The 19,392-nt window shown below is 43.7% G+C and overlaps 1 protein-coding gene across 3 annotated transcripts in view; it reads left to right on the top strand.

Annotated features, from left to right (window-relative positions):
- myh11b (myosin, heavy chain 11b, smooth muscle) overlaps positions 1-19,392 on the top strand; it is a 179,604-nt gene that overhangs the window by 137,327 nt on the left and 22,885 nt on the right. For all 3 annotated transcript variants that reach the window (XM_078418345.1, XM_078418346.1, XM_078418347.1), the window contains exons 24-33: positions 1,141-1,264; positions 4,078-4,249; positions 5,346-5,558; positions 5,870-6,014; positions 10,345-10,551; positions 13,052-13,156; positions 13,504-13,656; positions 14,437-14,685; positions 15,146-15,358; positions 17,536-17,748. In XM_078418345.1, the coding sequence (XP_078274471.1) occupies positions 1,141-1,264; positions 4,078-4,249; positions 5,346-5,558; positions 5,870-6,014; positions 10,345-10,551; positions 13,052-13,156; positions 13,504-13,656; positions 14,437-14,685; positions 15,146-15,358; positions 17,536-17,748 (1,794 nt within the window). The remainder of the gene's footprint in view (positions 1-1,140; positions 1,265-4,077; positions 4,250-5,345; positions 5,559-5,869; positions 6,015-10,344; positions 10,552-13,051; positions 13,157-13,503; positions 13,657-14,436; positions 14,686-15,145; positions 15,359-17,535; positions 17,749-19,392) is intronic.

Raw genomic sequence — 19,392 nt, 5'->3', positions numbered from 1 at the left:
TCTGTCTTCAAGGGACCCACATTTGCCTTGACTATTTTTTTCCTCTTCACGTACCTAAAAAAACTTTTGCTATCCTCCTTTATATTATTGGCTAGTTTACCCTCGTACCTCATCTTTTCTCCCCGTATTGCCTTTTTAGTTAACTTTTGTTGCTCTTTAAAAGAGTCCCAATCCTCTGTCTTCCCACTCTTCTTTGCTATGTTATACTTCCTCTCCTTAATTTTTATGCTGTCCCTGACTTCCCTTGTCAGCCACAGGTGTCTCTTACTCCCCTTAGAGTCTTTCCACCTCTTTGGAATAAATTGATCCTGCAACCTCTGCATTATTCCCAGGAATACCTGCCATTGCTGTTCTACCGTCTTCCCTGCTAGGGCCTCCTTCCAATCAATTTTGGCCAGCTCCCGCCTCATGCCTCTGTAATCCCCTTTGCTATACTGCAATACCGACACTTCCGATTTTCCCTTCTGCCTTTCCATTTGCAGAGTAAAACTTATCATGTTGTGATCACTGCCTCCTAATGGCTCTTTTACCTCTAGTCCCCTTACCAGATCAGGATCATTACACAACACTAAATCCAGAATTGCCTTCTCCCTGGTAGGCTCCAGTACAAGCTGTTCTAAGAATCCATCTCGAAGGCACTCTACAAACTCTCTTTCCTGGGGTCCATTTCCAACCTGATTTTCCCAGTCTACCTGCATGTTGAAATCTCCCATAACCACCGTAGCATTACATTTTTGACACGCCAATTTTATCTCCTGATTTAACTTGCACCCTAAGTCGAGGCTACTGTTTGGGGGCCTATAGATAACTCCCATTAGGGTCTTTTTACCCTTACAATTTCTCATTTCTATCCATACTGATTCAACATCTCCTGATTCTATGTCACCCCTTGCAAGGGAATGAATATCATTCCTTACCATCAGAGCAACCCCACCCCCTCTGCCCACCTGTCTGTCTTTTCTATACGTTGTGTACCCCTGAATATTCAGTTCCCAGCCCTGGTCCTCTTGTAGCCATGTCTCAGTGATCCCTACAACATCATACTTGCCCATGACTAACTGAGCCTCAAGCTCACGTGGACAGCATGTAGAAACAGCTTGCACGCTTGGAATTAACCACATCACTATGTTGTGCCAACAGGAAAAGAAAGTTCTCGATGAGAGGCTAGCTGACTTTGCCACCAATCTTGCTGAAGAAGAAGAGAAAGCAAAGAACCTGTCAAAACTGAAGAATAAACATGAATCGATGATTTCAGAACTAGAAGGTAAAAGGGGTTGCCATGCTTACAATAGCTATTAATTTACTACAAGGTACTACCCAGAGCAGTACACCATCGCTGGTGTATTGGAACAGTTGTTCAATGAAGCATATGAGAGAAGGTGGTTTTATCACTTACCATCCAAATAATTCACCCATCCACCCATCCAGTCTGTCCCACATCGGCTCATCAGTATCTTGAGAACCTCCAGGATTGGAATGAAAGCAGTTATCCTCACCCACGGGAGACTGGCCAAGCACAAAGATAGGAATAGGAGGAGGCCATTCTGCCCCTCAAATCTTTTTTAGCATTAAATCTGATTGCACTGCTCTGCACCTCAATGTCTCTCATCCTTCTTCACTTCATATTAATTATTCAGCAGAAATCAATCAGTACTAGTCTCAAAAATTCTTATTGATCTGTATCTAATGGTTTTTGGCTTAAATGAATCTAGACTTCCATTACACTTTGAGTGGGAAATGGTATCTAACTCAAGTTTTAATTACCTAAGTTTAATTTTAAGATTTTGCTTCTTTATCCTCAATATCTTTCCGCAGGATTTAGAAAGGCAACAAAGACAGATTGACATTCACGTTGTGTCTTTCACAACTCCAGAATGCCCTAAAGCACAAACACTTTCAGTGTCACATAGGATCTGTCTAAATTACCCAGCTGAATCTATTGAATTACTTTTGTGTATCCTAGAAGTCAATCACCTGGAAAATTTGACCACTTCTAGAAGGCAGCATTTAAACAACAAATTTGTTTGGTTTAGTTTAGAGATACAGCGCGGAAACAGGCCCTTCGGCCCACCACAAACGCACCAACCAGCGATCCCCGCACACTAACACTATCCTACACACACTAGGGACAATTTACATTTGTACCAAGCCAGTTAACCTACAAACCTGTAGGTCTTTGGAGTGCGGGAGGAAACTGAAGATCTCGGAGAAAACCCATGGGGTCACGGGGAGAACGTACAAACACCATACAGACAGCACCCGTAGTCGGGATCGAACCCAGATCTCTGGCGCTGTAAGTGCTGTAAGACCCTGTAAGTGCTGGAAGGCAGTATTTGGAGTATACTAATTTTGTAATCATGTCAACCACATTTAGAGATCCACACTCTGCCACAAAACTGTTTCACTGTTCTAATTTAGTGGAATCAGAGAGAGGTTGAGCCCTTGGGAAAGAACAGAAACAGTATCGCTATTCTCCAGAGTGCACAGTCCACAGGCCCCAGAACAGGAGGTGCACCAAAGAGAGACACTGAATGCTGGAGTAACTCAGCGGGTCAGGCAGCATCTCTGAAGAAAAGGAATAGGTGACCTTTCGGGTTGAGACTCTTCTTCAGACTCATCAGGCAGCATCTCTCGAGAAAAAGTGTAGGTGGCGTTTCAGGTTGAGACCCTTCTTCAAACCCTGGGTAAACCAGTCTCTACAGTTCCTTCTTATGCAAAAGGTGCACCAAGACTTGCCAACTTGCCGAGCACGATGGCATACGCCCCGCAGTGGTTGATTTAGTGCTTTACTATGACATAAACGCAAGTCCATCCAAGTTTATTTGTCACATACGTATGTATACAAGATGTGCAGTGAAATGAAAGTGGCAACGCCTGCGAATTGTGCTAAACTACAAAACAGAATAGAAAAAAACAAATTTAACACAAAAAATTAATGAACACAGTTAATTAAATTAGTCCCCGGTGATATGAGTTAACAGTCCTGATGGCCTGTGGGAAGAAACTCCGTCTCATCCTCTCAGTTTTCACAGCGTGACAGCAGAGGCATTTGCCTGACCATAGCAGCTGGAACAGTCCGTTGCTGGGGACAGCAGGAACAGTCTGTAGGGGTCCCCCATAATGTTGCTGGCTCTGGATCTGCACCTCCTGATGTATAGGTCCTGCAGGGGGGCGAGTGTAGTTCCCATAGTGTGTTCAACCGAACGCACTACTATCCGCAGAGCCTTCCTGTCCTGGGCAGAGCTGTTCCCAAACCAGATTGTGATGTTCCCGGACAAGATGCTTTCTACAGCCCTAGAGTAGAAGTACTGAAGGATCCTCAGAGAGACTCTAAATTTCCTCAACTGTCTGAGGTGGTAAAGGCGCTGCCTTGCCTTACTCACCAGTACGGCAATGTGTGTTGTCCATGTCAGATCCTCTGTGATGTGGACTCCCAGGTATTTAAAGCTGCTCACCCTATCCACAGTAATCCCATTTATCTCCAGTGGCGTGTACGTCCTCGGATGGTGAGCCCTTCTAAAGTCTACAATCAGCTCCTTAGATTTTGTGACATTCAAGAGGAGGCTATTGTCCTGACACCAGAGTGCCAGATCAGCCACCTCCTCCCGGTAGGCCTTCTCACCTCAATAAAGGTTTACAAGTACATACAAGGTGCTCCTCGACGTACGATGCTTGGACTTACGATATTCCGACTTTACGATGGTGCAAAAGCAATACGCATTCAGTAGAAAGCGTACTTTGGATTTTGAATTTTGACCTTTTCCCGGGCGAGTGATATGCATTTTCGACGTACGATATTTTCGATTTATGATGGGTTTATCGGAACGTATCGGAACGTTTATCGAGGAGCACCTGTATAATTAACAATATAATAATTCAATACGATTATCAAACTAACAAGTGCCCTTGCTTGTTACAGTGTAGTATGGAGGGTTTTTTTCCCCCCCCCCTTGCCAACTCTCCCTATCTTTTCTGGGACTTTCTAGGCCAATTTTTGCACTGCAACTAAACATTAAACTATCAGTTTGAAACGGGTTAGTACTCATGCGACCATAATGAGATTCCTGCATTTAACAGTTCGGCTGAAGAAAGAAGAGAAGACCAGGCAGGAGCTGGAGAAGCTGAAGAGGAAGCTGGAGGGAGAAGGTACAGACCTGCATGAACAACTGGCAGAGCTGCAGCAGCAGATTGCCGAACTGAAGATGCTGCTGGCAAAGAAAGAGGAGGAATTGCAGACTGCAATCAATAGGTAGAGAAGAGAAATACACAAATCATCCATTTATTCCATTTAGTTTCGCATTTGAATGCTCCATTGGATAAAACCATTGGTATCCCAGTCTCTGTTTGTGGTTGGCTCCTTTATTGAACATTTTAAAGTGTGATATCGTTGATCATAAGATCATAAATGATTGGAGCAGAATTAGGCCATTCGGCCCATCAAGTCTACTCCGCTATTCAATCATGGCTGATCTATCTCTCCCTTCTAACCCCATTCTCCTGCCTTCTCCCCATAACCTCTGACACCCGTACTAATCAAGAATCTATCTATCTCTGCCTTACAAATATCCATTGACTTGGCCTCCACAGCCGTCTGTGGCAAAGAATTCCACAGATTCATCACCCTCTGGCTAAAGAAATTCCTCCTCACCTCTTTCCTAAAAAAATGTCCTTTAATTCTGAGGCTACGACCTCTAGTCCTAGACTCACCCACCAGTGGAAACATCCTCTCCACATCCACTCTATCCAAGCCTTTCGCTATTCGGTACGTTTCAATGAGGTCCCCCCTCAATCTTCTAAACTCCAGCGAGTACAGGCCCAGTGCCGACAAACGCTCGCTATGATCGCTAAGATGATCACTATTCATCTGCAACTAGCTGGCACAAACCCATTGCCTTATATACTATTATTTCACACTATGAATTGAGTTTGCTTTGACAGAAAATTGAATGTCATTTCCTTCATCAAAACTATGTTCAACCATGAATTTAAACAATTAAATTAATTATGTTCCAAACATAAGTAAACTACAATGGCTTTTTGAAAACTAACACAACCATCTTGCATATTTTATTTTTCCAGATGCTCTCCTGGGCAAATACTAACATCCCCTCTAGGGCAATTGGTCAGCTAATTTTTTGTTAACAAATTAAGCTTTTGTGCTTTCAGGTCATGCAGCAACCATTGTATAATACCTTGACTGGTACAAACCCTGACATCCTTGAAAAGAAACTAATGAAATCGTGAATTTCCAATGAGATAGAAACATTTTAACCTTTGCAACCTTTCCCGTGTTGAATACCCTGTTATAATAGTGCCCGTATGTTGACTGAATTATGTTTAAATAGGCTTGACGATGAAACTGCACAGAAGAATAATGCCCTGAAGAAAATCCGTGAGTTGGAAGCGTTCATATCGGATCTTCAAGAAGATCTAGACTCAGAGAGGTCAGCTCGGAACAAGGTGGAGAAACAAAAGAGAGATCTGGGTGAAGAGCTGGAAGCACTAAAGACAGAACTGGAAGACACTTTAGACAGCACAGCGACACAGCAAGAGTTGAGGTACTATATTGTAATGCATATAATATTGTAATATTATATTGTAAAGAAACAATTAAACTTTCATTCAAACAATATAATAATGAGCTGAATACCAAATGGTAGAGAGAATCTATGCATTCTTTAGACCTTCAAGACTATTTTTAGAAGCACACATAAAATTTCTGTAAATTTAATGTAAAAATATATTTCAAATACAATATATTGTTGAATAAATCTGTAATGACAAAATGGAAAAATAACTAATAAGAAATGACATTGTAATCTAGATGAGAAAATCCAGACTATACCATCCTTCCTGTTTATACTTACAGGGCTAAGAGAGAACATGAGGTGTCGGAGATGAAACGAGCTTTGGAGGAAGAGACAAGGACTCACGAGGCTCAAATTCATGAAATGCGACAAAAACACGGGCAGGCAATAGAAGAAGTGACAGAACAGCTGGAACAAACTAAACGGGTATGCGAGTTTAAACATACAGTATATAAGATATCCTAACAGTTGGCATCTTAAGTGGCAATGGCAGAATCTAACCTTATGCTTTCTACGGTCATAAGGTCATAAGTAATAGGAGCAGAATTAGGCCATTCAGCCCATCAAGTCTACCCCACCATTCAATCGTGACTGACCTATCTCTCCCTCCTAACCCCTTTCTCCTGCCTTCTTCCCATAATCCCTGACACCCATACTAATCAAGAATCTATCTATCTCTGCCTTAAAAATATCCTTTGACTTGGCCTCCACAGCTTTATGTGGCAAATAATTCCACAGATTCACTCTGACTAAAGAAATTCCTCCTCATCTCCTTCCTAAAAGAACGTCCTTTAATTCTGAGGCTCTAGTCCTAGACTCTCCCACTGGTGGAAACATCCTCTAGTGAATTGAATCCTACTGAACGGAAGTCACTACCTACAAAGAAAACACTTCTAGTAGAAGACAATGTTTTTGCCAATGACATTAAATACTAACTGATAGAGTATCTTGTAGACTTTCATGTCTTATATTTCAATATCTCGGTGAGAGAAATGGAATCTAAAGGGAAGTGATATTATTGCCGTTGTGGAATTATATTTGCAGGGAAGCATTTCCAAGGCTGGGATATGTATATATCCAAGGATGTTTAATACTTTAGGAAGGACAAGCAAAAAGGAAAAAGGCTGGTGTTTTCAGTAAAGGATAAAATCGGAAAAAATACAAGATCAAGATATAGAACCAAATCTGGATGGATCTATGAAGCCCCACAGCACAGCAAATATTAGTAGTTAGGATCTAAAGGCCACCAAAAGACATGGTATTGTGGAAGATAACTTCAAACAGAAAATTCGAGATGTACCAAATAAAAGCACTACAGTAAACATGTGATTTTAATCTACATATAGACTGATCAAATCAAATCATCAATAATACAATTCAGGATGAATTCCTGGATTCTGTGTGGAGGGGTTCTTTTAAACCAGCATGTTGAGGTGATGACTGGACAAAACACGCTTTATTCTCTCCAGATTCTCATCACTCAGCTGCACAAGTCACCGTTGACAATTAATCAACCAACCAATACATCTTGGGACCGTGGGAGAAAATTGGGACACCCAAGAGAAGACCACCCGATGAGCATGTAAATTACACACTCACGGTGCTGGGGGTCAGGATTGAACCCAGATGACACCCAAAACTGGCAACAGTTTTTACTTGCTCCTTCACTGCGCTGACACAAAATGTAGATGTACAATGGAATCTGGGTGCCCCTGTACATGAGCCATTGAAAGCAAACATTCAAGGGCAGTTTTGAGCTCTGTACATAAGAAAAGATGTACCCTGTTGCTGAGGTACTGCAATGAAGGTTCACTAGACTGGGATCTAGGGTTGCCAACTTCCTCACTCCCAAATACGGGACAAAGGGTGACGTCACCGCCCCGCGCCCCACGTGACCTCACCCAGCCTGCGGCCCCGTGCTTCCGCTCCACCGCCCGGCCCGGGCGGCCGCCATTGGTGAAGTGGAAGCACATGGCCGCTGGCTGGGTGAGGTTATGTGGGGCGCAGGGCGGTGACGTCACCCTTTGTCCCGTATTTGGGAGTGAGGAACAAGGGCGTGGACAGTTTGTCCCGTACGGGCCAAACTAATTTAGCCCAGAATACGGGATGTCCCGGCTAATACGGGACAGTTGGCAACCTTACTGGGATTACCAGTCCCCAGAGAGCAGGATTGCCACATGAGGAGTGATTAGAGACATCTAAGCCTGTATACAAAACGTTTTGAGGAATAAGAATCGAGACTTAGTTGAAACATACAGAATTTCACCAGGGCTTGCCAAGGTGGGATGCAGGGAGAGATTCCCCAGGATGGGGGTTTAACCCCAGAGGGCTCGTCAACGCCCACTGAGTCCGCACCAACCAGCGATCCCCGCGCATTAACACTACCCTACACACACATTAGGGACAATTTACACTTATACCAGCCAATTAACCTACATACCTGTACGTCTTTGGAGTGTGGGAGGAAACCGAAGATCTCGGAGAAAACCCACGTGGTCACGGGGAGAACGTACAAACTCCGTGCAGACAGCGCCCGTAGTTTGGATAGAACCCGGGTCACCGCAGCCTCGCTGTAAGGCAACCACTCTACCGTAGCGCCAACATGGCCGCCTATTATATATAAGTTAGATATGAATGTGAGGAGGAGACATTTCTTCATGCAGAGTTGTGAAACTGTGGAAAACTTTACAACAAAAGGTTGTGGAGACCAAGTCACTAAATATACCAGAGAAATTGACAGATAGTTTTCTAGACACAAAAAGCACTGAGGGGTATGTGAAATGAGCGAGAATAAGATATTGGGATGGAGGATCAACCATGATTGCATTAATATCGACCAAGTGCGCAGGACCAACAAGTTCTGAAGTCATGCACAAATCACCTGGCCACAGTCTGCACTGACATCTTCAACCTCCCAGTTCAACAGTTTACTGTCCATGTCAATTTAAGGAAAGCTCCATCATCCCAGTCCCCGAGAAAAATATAGTGTCCAGTCTCAATGACCTCTGGCAGGTGACTCTGACGTCAACTACAATGAAGTGTTTTGAGAGATTGGTACTAGGCCATGTCAGCACCAGTTTCATAGACAGTCTAGCACCCTTGCAATCTGCATGTAACAAATAGGTCTGCAGAGGGCGCCATCTCTGTTCCACTACATCCAGCTCTGGGTCATTGTGGCAATAAGAAAACCTGTATCAGGATGCTATTCATTGATTGCAGTTCAGCCTTCAACATCGCAATACCGAGTCAGCTCAGCCGTAAAAATCTGGACTTAGACCCTGGGGCCTCCATCTGTAACTGGCCTCTGGACTTCCTAACTGGCAGATTTCAGTTGGTTAGAGATAGAGACAAAATGACTTGAGTCTGAAGAATGGTCTCGACCCACAATGTCACCTATTCCTATTCTATTCCAGATGCTACCTGTTCTGCTGAGTTACTCCCCAGTGTTTTGTGTCTATCTTTGGTGTAAACCAGCATCTGCGGTTCCTTCCTGTACATTCAGTTGGTTAGATGAGGTCAGAACATTTCCTGGAAGCTGACCCTCAATATTGATGCTCGTCGGGAGTGCTCAGTCCCTTGCTCCATTCCCAGTACACCCAAGACTATGTGGCCAAGTACAATGCTAATTCCACCTTTAAGTTTGCCGACAGTACCACAGCTGGCTCAACAACAACACTGAGACAAACTGCAGGAAAAAGATCGAGAACCTTGTGTCATGATGTCAGGAAAACAACCTCGCTTTTAACATCGGTGAGATGAAAGAGCTGATCATTGACCTGAGGAAGTGAGCGCATGAATACAACCCGGTCTTCATCAATGGGGCTGCTGCAGAGTTGGCTGACAGGCATCCAGATCACCAGCAACCTGACCTGGTCCCACTGCGATGATCACGAAAGTGGATCAGTTGGTTTACTTCCCTGCAGAGAGTGGTGAACACATCCCAGTCCATCACAGCTTCATCAATTCCTCCTATTGTCTTCTTGGTGCATTACATTGGGAAGGCTAGAAGTGCTGTCAAGGATGGCTGCCACCCAGTCCGTTCCCTTTTCTCGCTGCGGCCTTCTTGGAGGAGATACAGGAACTTGTAAGCCTGAATGTCCAGACTTAAGAAATGCTTTTATCTCCACAGCCATCAGATTCCTGAATCATTCACTGCTTTCCCACCCTCTTCCCGAGTTACTAGTCTGTACCATTAATAAAACTTGTCTAGTTTAGTTTAGTTCAGTTTAGAGATACAGCGCAGAAACAGGTCCTTGTGGCCCACCGGGTCCGCGCCGACCAGCGATCCCCGCACATTAACACTAGCCTATACCCACGAGGGACATTTTTTACATCTACCAAGCCAATTAACCTACATACCTGTACGTCTTTGGAGTGTGGGAGGAAACCGAAGATCTCGGAGAAAATCCACGCAGGTCACGTGGAGAACGTACAAACTCCGTACAGTAGTCAGGATCGAACCTGGGTCTCCGGCGCTGCATTCGCTGTAAGGCAGCAACTCTACCACCCAAGTTCAGTTGTTCCATTCTTGTATTTTTATATTTTTCTGCGCGATTTCGAAATGCACCTACAATCTTGCACCTTTCTGTTGTTTTCCATTCATCATTGTATTTGCTGTATTTATCATTGCTGTGTGTATACCCTTCACTCTGGTGTATGTGACAATAAACTAATCTGAGCCTGCACCTGTATTTACGCATATTTCAGTTTTTTTCTCTGCTCCATGTTTTTAACTATTTATTTTTACATTCTACAGGCCAGGGCTAACCTTGAGAAAAACAAACAGACCCTCGAGAAAGAGAACAGTGAACTCTCCATTGAGGTCAGGGTATTGTCCACAGCCAGAGCAGATTTGGAGCACAAAAAGAAAAAGTTGGAGAACCAGGTGCAGGAGTTCCAGGTGAAGGTGACTGATGGAGATCGTGCTCGGACTGAGCTGAATGAGAGAGTGCATAAGTTGCAGGTCAGTGAATCCTTCTTACACGGACTGAACCTTTATGGATATCTATTAAAGTGATTTGTGATGGCACTTTTTTAACAATGTTGATTCCAATGGTCTTGAACTCCTGTCGAACAATGCAAGCTGGAACTTCATCCCTCACCAGGAAGGTCTGAAGACCCTCCATTTCTTCCTTGGACAGAGATGATTAGTTTACCACTACTAACGCTCTCCTCCGCCTGAAACTTGTTTTCAGACTTCTCTCGCTTTCTTCAAGTGAAAGGTGTGGTTGTGGGCAGTCGCATGGGCCCCAGCTTTGCCTGCCTTTCTGTTGGTTACGTTCAGCAGTCATTGTTGTAGACATACATTAGCACATCCCCAACTCTTCCTCTGCCCCATCGCCGTCTGCATTGGGGCTGCCTCCTGCACCCGTGCAGAACTTACTCATTTCATTAACTTCACCATTAACTTTCACCCGACCCTGAAATCCCCCTGGTCTATCTGACACCTCTCTCCCCTGTCTTCATCTATCACAGAGGTGAAATTAATGACTGGCACGTACTACAAATCCACCGACTCCCACAGTTATCTGGGCAACCTCTTTGCCTCTTGCAAAGACGTTATCCCTCACTCTCACTTTCGTTGCCTCTGCTGCAGCTGCCCCCATGATGAAGGTTTCCATGCTGGGATCTCCGAGATGTCCTCTCTCTTTAATAAAACTAGATACCCCCCTGCTGTCATAGATGGATCCCTCGCGTGCCTCTCCTCTGTGTCCCACAGTTCTGATCTCGCTCCCCCTCTCCCCAGATGGAACAAGGACAGAGTTCCCCTGGTCCTTACCTTTCACCCTGCCACCATCTGCATCCAGCATATCATTCTCCAACATTTCCGCCACCTTCAACATGATCCCAATGTTGGGGGAGTCCAGAACCAGGGGTCACTGTTTAAGAATAAAGGGGCAGGCCATTTAGGAATGAGATGAGGAAAAACCTTTTCACCCAGAGAGTTGTGAATCTGTGGAATTCTCTGCCACAGAAGGCAGTGGAGGCCAAGTCACTGGATGTTTTCAAGAGGGAGTTAAATTTAGCTCTTAGGGCTAAAGGGATATGGGGAGAAAGCAGGAACAGGGTACTGATTTTAGATGATCGGTCATGATCATATTGAATGGCGGTGCTGGCTCGAAGGACCGAATGGCCTCCTCCTGCACCTATTTTTCTAAGTTTCTATGATTCCACCACCCGTCACATCTTCCCATTCTCACCCCTTTCTGTCTTCTGCAGCCACCACTCCCTCTGCAATTCCTTGGTTCACTCATCCCTTCCCACCTAAACCACCCCCTCCCCAGGTACTCCCCAGGTACTTTCCCCTGCAACAATGGAGATGTAACACCTGTCCCTGTACCTCTTCCTTCATATAGATCAGAGAACATATGATGGTATAGCACAAGAAGTGACCCTTTGGCCCCCAATGTCTGTACCGAATGTAGTGGATGTGGAGAGGGTGTTTCCACTAGTGGGAGAGTCTAGGACTAGAGGTCATAGCCTCAGAATTAAAGGACGTTCCTTTAGGAAGGAGATGAGAAGAAATTTCTTTAGTCAGAGGGTGGTGAATCTGTGGAATTCTTTGCCACAGAAGGCAGTGGAGGCCAAGTTAATGGATAGTTTTAAAGCAGAGACAGATAGATTCTTGATTCGTACGGGTGTCAGGGGCTATGGGAGGAAGGCAGGAAAATGGGGTTAGGAGGGAGAGACAGATCAGCCATGACTGAAAGGCGGAGTAGACTTGATGGGCCGAATGGCCTAACCCTGCTCCTATTATTTATGAACATGACCTTATTACCAGTTGAAGCTCACAAATCACTTGTGTCCCTGGACCAGAAAAGGAAAACTATATCTGGCAGCTTTCTGTTCTTGACCATTGTCCATTGACCTGATGGGCAGTCTATTCCACAGGTGGCATGAGTGGTCAGCATTAGCTTTGGTCATCGTGCCCTTACTCAGGGATGATGAATGCTTATTTATTTGTTGCATGTGGTGTGGAGGCATCAAAATATTCTAACAAAGGTCAAAGAGTTAAACCAAAAGTCTTAAATTATCCACCTATGTGTCTGCTCTTTCAGAAATATATTCAGAAGTTCAATTAGGTTCCTGTCAAACAGTATTCTAAGTATAACAGGATATACTTTGAACTTTGCCACCCACCTGTTGTGTAGAGTTTTTAATCTTCCACTGATGCATTTAATGGGGCATCTGCCTTGTATTCGTCCCGTTCGACTGAGCGATGTACATTCTTTCCCAGGTTTGCTAAAACCAGTGGGTTTAGTTACTATTTAGTTGTTGAAAATTGATTTCCAGAATTATTGTCCAGTTTCACACCCCAGTAAGATGTTTGCAAGCTACCAGTTCTGATGCATGTACACCCAGCGCGAATCAAATCCTTTGGGAAAAGGAGCAAAGAAAATTGAAATGCAAACAAAAATGAATGACGCCACTAACTACAGACTTTGACCTTCTCTTCCCTACAGAATGAGCTTGACAATGTCACCATCATACTAAATGAAGCTGAAGGGAAATCAATTAAACTTGCAAAGGATGTGTCGAGCTTTAGTTCCCAACTTCAGGATGCACAGGTAACTGAGACATTTACATTACTTGACTTAAAAGATTATTACAGAAGTAATAAACATCAGTAGGAGTAGCAATCAAATAAACATATTTTTTCATCAAGATCTATTTAAAAATAAAACATTAACCAGCGTAGTTGGAATGCAATGGTAAAAGCTTTCTTCTTATAACGTTAATCAATGTTTTAATCACGAACCAGTCTCCTTTAACATTTAACTTTTTTCTGAAGTTTAAAATCCCAAAAGGAAATTCTTGGAGCTGTTGGATGGTCTGTTTGATAACTGAGCATAATGAATATTACCTTAGCCTGTCAGCTATCCCCTCGATTGATCAAGATGTCCTTCCTCTGCAGGAGCTACTCCAGGAAGAGACTCGGCAGAAACTGAATTTGTCCACCCGCTTGCGCCAGGTGGAGGATGACAAGAACAACCTCCAAGAGCAGTTGGATGAAGAGGGGGAAGCTAAGAGGAACCTGGAGCGCCACATATCCACTTTGACAGTGCAGGTGCACCAAGCTTTCTCAGTGTCATTTGTGCCAGAAACCCGCACGAACACAAGATGGTCTTGTTACCCTTTTATGATAAAACTTGAACGTACATGTAGACTTACTTTCACCATTCTGCACTAGCACTAGCATTCTTGCACTCTACAGTGTTCCAACACTAAAAGCACTATTATAGTGTTGTTCACTGTGTTAGTGTTATTCGCTTTAATAGTGAATAACACTCACTATTCTTGTAATACATTTCAAATTCGTTGCTGCTATTTGGAAGTTTGTGGGATCCTGTTGTGCACAGAATGGCCACAGCATTTGTTTGCATAATGACAGTGGCTGTACTAAGGAAATAACTCACATGTTACTAATTACATAATACATTATTCATTCTTTATTAATTAATTAAATAATAGCGTCATAGAGTGATACAGTGTGGAAACAGGCCCTTCGGCCCAACTTGTCCACTCCGGCCAACATGTCCCAGCTACACTAGTCCTACCTGCCTGCATTTGGTCCATATCCCTCCAAACCTGTCCTGTCTAACTGCTTCTTAAATGTTGGGATAGTCCCTGCCTCAACTACCTCCTCTGACAGCTTGTTCCATACACCCACCATCCTTTGTGTGAAAAGGGTACTCCTCGGATTCATATCTTTTCATCATCTTTTCCCCTTCACCTTAAACTTATGTCCTCTGGGCAAGAGACTCTGTGCATAAATTAATTTTAAAATTACATGTTTAACAAGTTCCAAAGCATTTTATGCTTACAATGAACGTTGATTTTCTTGTAGCTGTCAGATGCCAAGAAGAAATTGAATGATGATGCTGCATCGTTGGAGGGTCTTGAGGAAGGGAAGAAGAAACTTCAGAGGGAAATTGAAGCAATGACTCAGAACTTTGAAGAAAAGGCAGCAGCTTATGATAAGATGGAGAAGACAAAGAACAGACTACAGCAGGAGCTTGATGACCTTCTGGTGGATCTGGACAATCAGAGGCAACTGGTTTCCAATCTGGAGAAGAAGCAAAAGAAATTTGATCAGGTCAAGCATCTCTTCAGAACAAATCATTTCTAATTGCCAAATCAAGATTGGGAGAATATTCTTTAAATTATTCTTTTTTAAACAAAATTAGTGAACCCTCCCAACATGGGTGTCTGGGGTAATGGGGAGAAGGGTGAAGAATGGAGATAGGGGGGAGAGATAGATCAGCCATGATTGAATGGCGGAGTAGACTTGATGGGCCGAATGGCCTAATTCTGCTCCTATCACATATGACCTTATGGAAGCTTTATTGAATAAAACAAAAGTGGGGCCAGTTAACCAAGCATGTTCGTTTAATACATTTGGAATAAATATAATCACTTTGTTTATTTTTCAGTATTAAATTGTCATTTTAAATTCATTATTCTGTGCATGAAGTACTGTAAAATCAACACTGAAGATTGGTTTACACTAATTTTAATTACCTGTAGTTAGACGAGTGTTATCCTCTTTCTTTCAGATGCTGGCAGAAGAGAAGAATATCTCTGCTAAAATTGCAGATGAAAGAGACAGGGCAGAAGCTGATGCCCGTGAGAAGGAGACTAAAGCCTTGGCGATGACACGTGCTTTGGATGAGGCTCTCTCGTCCAAGGACGATCTCGAGAGGCACAATAAGCTACTGAGAGCTGAGATGGAAGATATTGTTAGCTCCAAAGATGATGTCGGAAAGAATGTAAGTTCAACAAAACAACAATGCTGTGTTTGTCGATCTCCTTTTAATATCTCAATATGCCCCAGGATATTTCACAGGGGATTCATTAAATACAATTTCACACAGAGCTACAGTACATTAGGAGATAATAGAGCAGAGGAATAGATCTAGTATTTGGGAGGTCATGTTGCAGTTGTATAAGACGCTGCATTTAGAGTATTGTGTTCGGTTCTGGGCACCGTGTTATAGGAAAGATGTTGTCAAGCAAGGATGCGTACTCTCCCCTCTCCTTTACTCTCTCTACACCAACGACTGCACCTCCACAGACTCCTCTGTCAAGCTCCTCAAGTTTGTGGACGACACAATTGGACTGATCCACGATGGGGAGGAATCTGCCCAACAGACAGGAAGTGACACAGCTGGCGTCCTGGTGCCATCGCAACAACCTGAAGCTCAATGCTCTTAATACAGTGGGATTAATTGTAGACTTTAGGAGAGCTCCCCCTCCCCTCCTCCCACTCACCATCAACAACACCACAGTCTCATCTGTGGAGTCATATAAATTCCTTGGAACCATCATCTCCATGGACCTTAAATGGGGGGCCACCATCGACTCCACAGTCAAAAAGGCCCAACAGAGGATGTACTTCCTGTGGCAGCTGAGAAAACACAATCTGCCACAGGCAATGATGGTCCAATTCTATACTGTTATCATTGATTCCGTCCTCACCTTCTCCATCATGGTCTGGTTTGGCTCAACCACCAAGCACGACATCCGGAGGCTGCAACGGATCGTTCGCACAGCTGAGAAGGTTGTTGGCTGCAACCTTCCCCCCATTGATGAACTGTACACTGCAAGGGCCAGGAAGTGAGTGGGCAAGATCATCTCTGACCCCTCTCACCCTGGCCACAAACTCTTTGAAGCACTTCCCTCTGGAAGGCGACTCCGGACTGTCAAAGCAGCCACAGCCAGACATAAAAACAGCTTTTTTTCCACGAGCAGTAGCTCTGCTCAGCAGCCAAAAGTCTATAGCCTCCTTTTGCTCTGGTATTTTATTTAATTCTTCACATGTTTAAATTATAATGTTTTATTCTTAATTGTTTTACTGCATGTCGTGTTGTTACTTGCGAGCAAAGCACCAAGGCAAATTCCCTTTATGTATACATACTTGGCTAATAAAATGTATTCAATTCAATTCAATTTAATTCAAGCTGGAAAGGGTACAGAGAAAATTTACGAGGATTTTGCCAAGACTCGGGGGGTCTGAGCTAAAGGGAGAGGTTGAGTAGGCTGGGTCTCTATTCCTTGGAGCACAGGAGGATGACGGTGATTTTAGAGAGGTGTATAAGATCATGAGAGGAATAGATCGGGTAGATGCACAGAGTCTCTTGCCCAGAGTAGGTGAATCGAGGACCAGAGGACATAGGTTCAAGGTGAAGGGGAAAAGATTTAATAAGAATCTGAGGGGTAACTTTTTTACACAAAGGGTGGTGGGTGTATGGAACAAGCTGCCAGAGGAGGTAGTTGAGGCTGGGACTATCCCAACATTTAAGAAACATGGTACATGGTACAGGTCAGGTACATGGATAGGACAGGTCTGGAGGGAAATGGGCAAAACATGGGCAGATGGGACCAGTGTGGATGGGACATGTTGGCCGGTGTGGGCAAGTTGGGCCGAAGAGCTTGTTTCCATGCTGTATCACTGTTACTCTATGACTGACCAAAAGCTACTTCGAGGAGGTATTTTTCAAGTGGCATCATAAAAGGGACAAGATTAGGAATAGAGGGAGAGAATTCTATAGCTTGGGGCCTGATCAGCTGAAGGCCCAGACATCAATCATGGTTGTATTAATTCAGGTGTTGACTGCAGCCAGAACTGAAGGAACACAGATAACATAGGAGTCTGAACTACAGGCAGCTGCAGAATTAAGGAGAGGTGAGGCAGGGAAAAGACTTGGAACATCAAAGTAAATCATGAACTCATTCATTTTTAAAATTTAAACAGACTATTAATAGGTAGATAACATTTGTTCTTCGTGTCTGATTGGACTGGTAATTTTTGGCATCTGATATATTGAAACCTTAATGTTTAGTTTTTAAATATTTATATTCGCCTTTAGGAAAGGAAACAATTTTTTCCCCAGGAAATGATTGGAACAAATGGCTCATTCCCTTGTTTTACCCGTCTGCAATTAAGGTCCATGATCTGGAGAAATCTAAACGTACCTTGGAGCAACAAGTAGAGGAGATGAAAACCCAGTTGGAAGAGTTGGAAGATGAGCTCCAGGCCACAGAGGACGCCAAGCTGAGACTGGAGGTCAATTTGCAAGCCCTGAAAACACAGTTTGACCGTGATCTGCAGGGCCGCGATGAGCAGAATGAGGAGAAGAGGCGACAGCTGGTTAAACAGGTAAGATCATTCACCACATATGAATTCATTTGCTCAGATAATTCAACATTCATCTTTCTCTCCTGATCATAAGGTCATAAGGAATAGTAGTAGAATTAGGCCAATCGGCTCATCAAGTCTACTCTGCCATTCAATCATGGCTGATCTATCTCTCCCTCCAAACCCCATTCCCCTGCCCGTGACATCCGCACTAATCAAGAAATTGTACAGATCAAATAATGTACTTTGGATTCAAAGGGGTAGCATATCGATTTGTTGAAGAATTGTTGACTTGCATGGGCGACACGGTAGAGTTGCTGCTTTACAGTGCCAGAGACCGCAGTTCAATCCTGATTACGGGTGCTGTCTGTACGGAGTTTGTATGTTCTCCCCGTGACCACGTGGGTTTTCTGTTGGTGCTCTGGTTTCCTCTCACCCTCCAAAGACACACAGATTTGCAGGTTAATTGGTTTCTGCAAAGTGTAAATTGTCCCCAGTGCTGATGTACAGGGTGATTGCTGGTCTGTTTCCACGCTGTATGTCTAAAGCCTAAAGTAAAAATCTAAAGTAACAGGAAATCAATTATTCTCTAAGATTCAGGAAAACACTGTCACAGTTTTTACCCATTTGCTCTCTGATAGATATTAAGTATAATCACACAGAATAATGACATGATTATCAGCACTGCTGAAATCTAGATAGCAAATGCTGACAGGCATTTGAACCCAGTAGTAAGGTAAAGGAAAATAAATGAAAACAAAAAGGAGAACAAATATAATCAGAGTTTGTAACAAATGTGAATGATTTGGATGTGGGTGTAGGAAAATAACTGCAGAAGCTGGTACAAGTCGAAGGTATCACAAAATGCTGGAGTAACTCAGCAGGTCAGACAGCATCTAGGAGAGAGGGAATGGGTGATGTTTCGGGTCGAGACTCTTCTTCAGACTGATGTCAGGGAGGCAGGACAAAGAAAGGATATAGGTGGAGACAGGAAGACAGAGGGAGAACTGGGAAGGGGAGGGGAAGAGAGGGACAGAGGAACTATCTAAATTTAGAGAAGTCAATGTTCATACCGCTGGGCTGTAAGCTGCCCAAGCGAAATATGAGGTGCTGTTCCTCCAATTTCTGGTGGGCCTCTCCTAGATGCTGGCTGACCTGCTGAGTTACTCCAGCATTTTGTGATACCTTGGATGTGGGTGTAGTACTCGTGATCAGAAAGTTTGCAGATGGCATGATGACTGGTGGAGCTGTTGGAAGGTTTAGTCTACTGCATGAGATCATTGCGTTGGTGAAATGGACTGAGAAATTGCAGACAGAGTAGAATCATGATAGACACAAAAAGCTGGAGTATATCAGCAGGTCAGACAGCATCTCTGGAGAAAAGAAATAAGTGACATTTTGGGTCAAGACCCTTCTTCAGACTGAGAATCAGGGGAAAGGGAAGTGAGAGATAAAGAAGGTGATGCAGAGAGATAGAAGAAATGGGTGAAAGATATGCAAAAAAGTAACGATGATGAAGGAAACATGCCATTGTTAGCTGTGTGTTAGGTGGGAACAAATACAGACAATGAAACTCAACATGACAACTTTGAAGCTGCTATGACTTGGGGGGGGGGGGGTGAAGGAGAGAGAGGGGATGCAAGGGTTACTTGAAATTAGAGCAAT

The sequence above is a fragment of the Rhinoraja longicauda genome, chromosome 21, assembly GCF_053455715.1.
Source record: "Rhinoraja longicauda isolate Sanriku21f chromosome 21, sRhiLon1.1, whole genome shotgun sequence".
Lineage (NCBI taxonomy): Eukaryota > Metazoa > Chordata > Chondrichthyes > Rajiformes > Arhynchobatidae > Rhinoraja > Rhinoraja longicauda.
The sequence above is the reverse complement of the archived record's forward strand: the minus strand, read 5'-3'. Positions and strand labels throughout refer to the sequence as shown.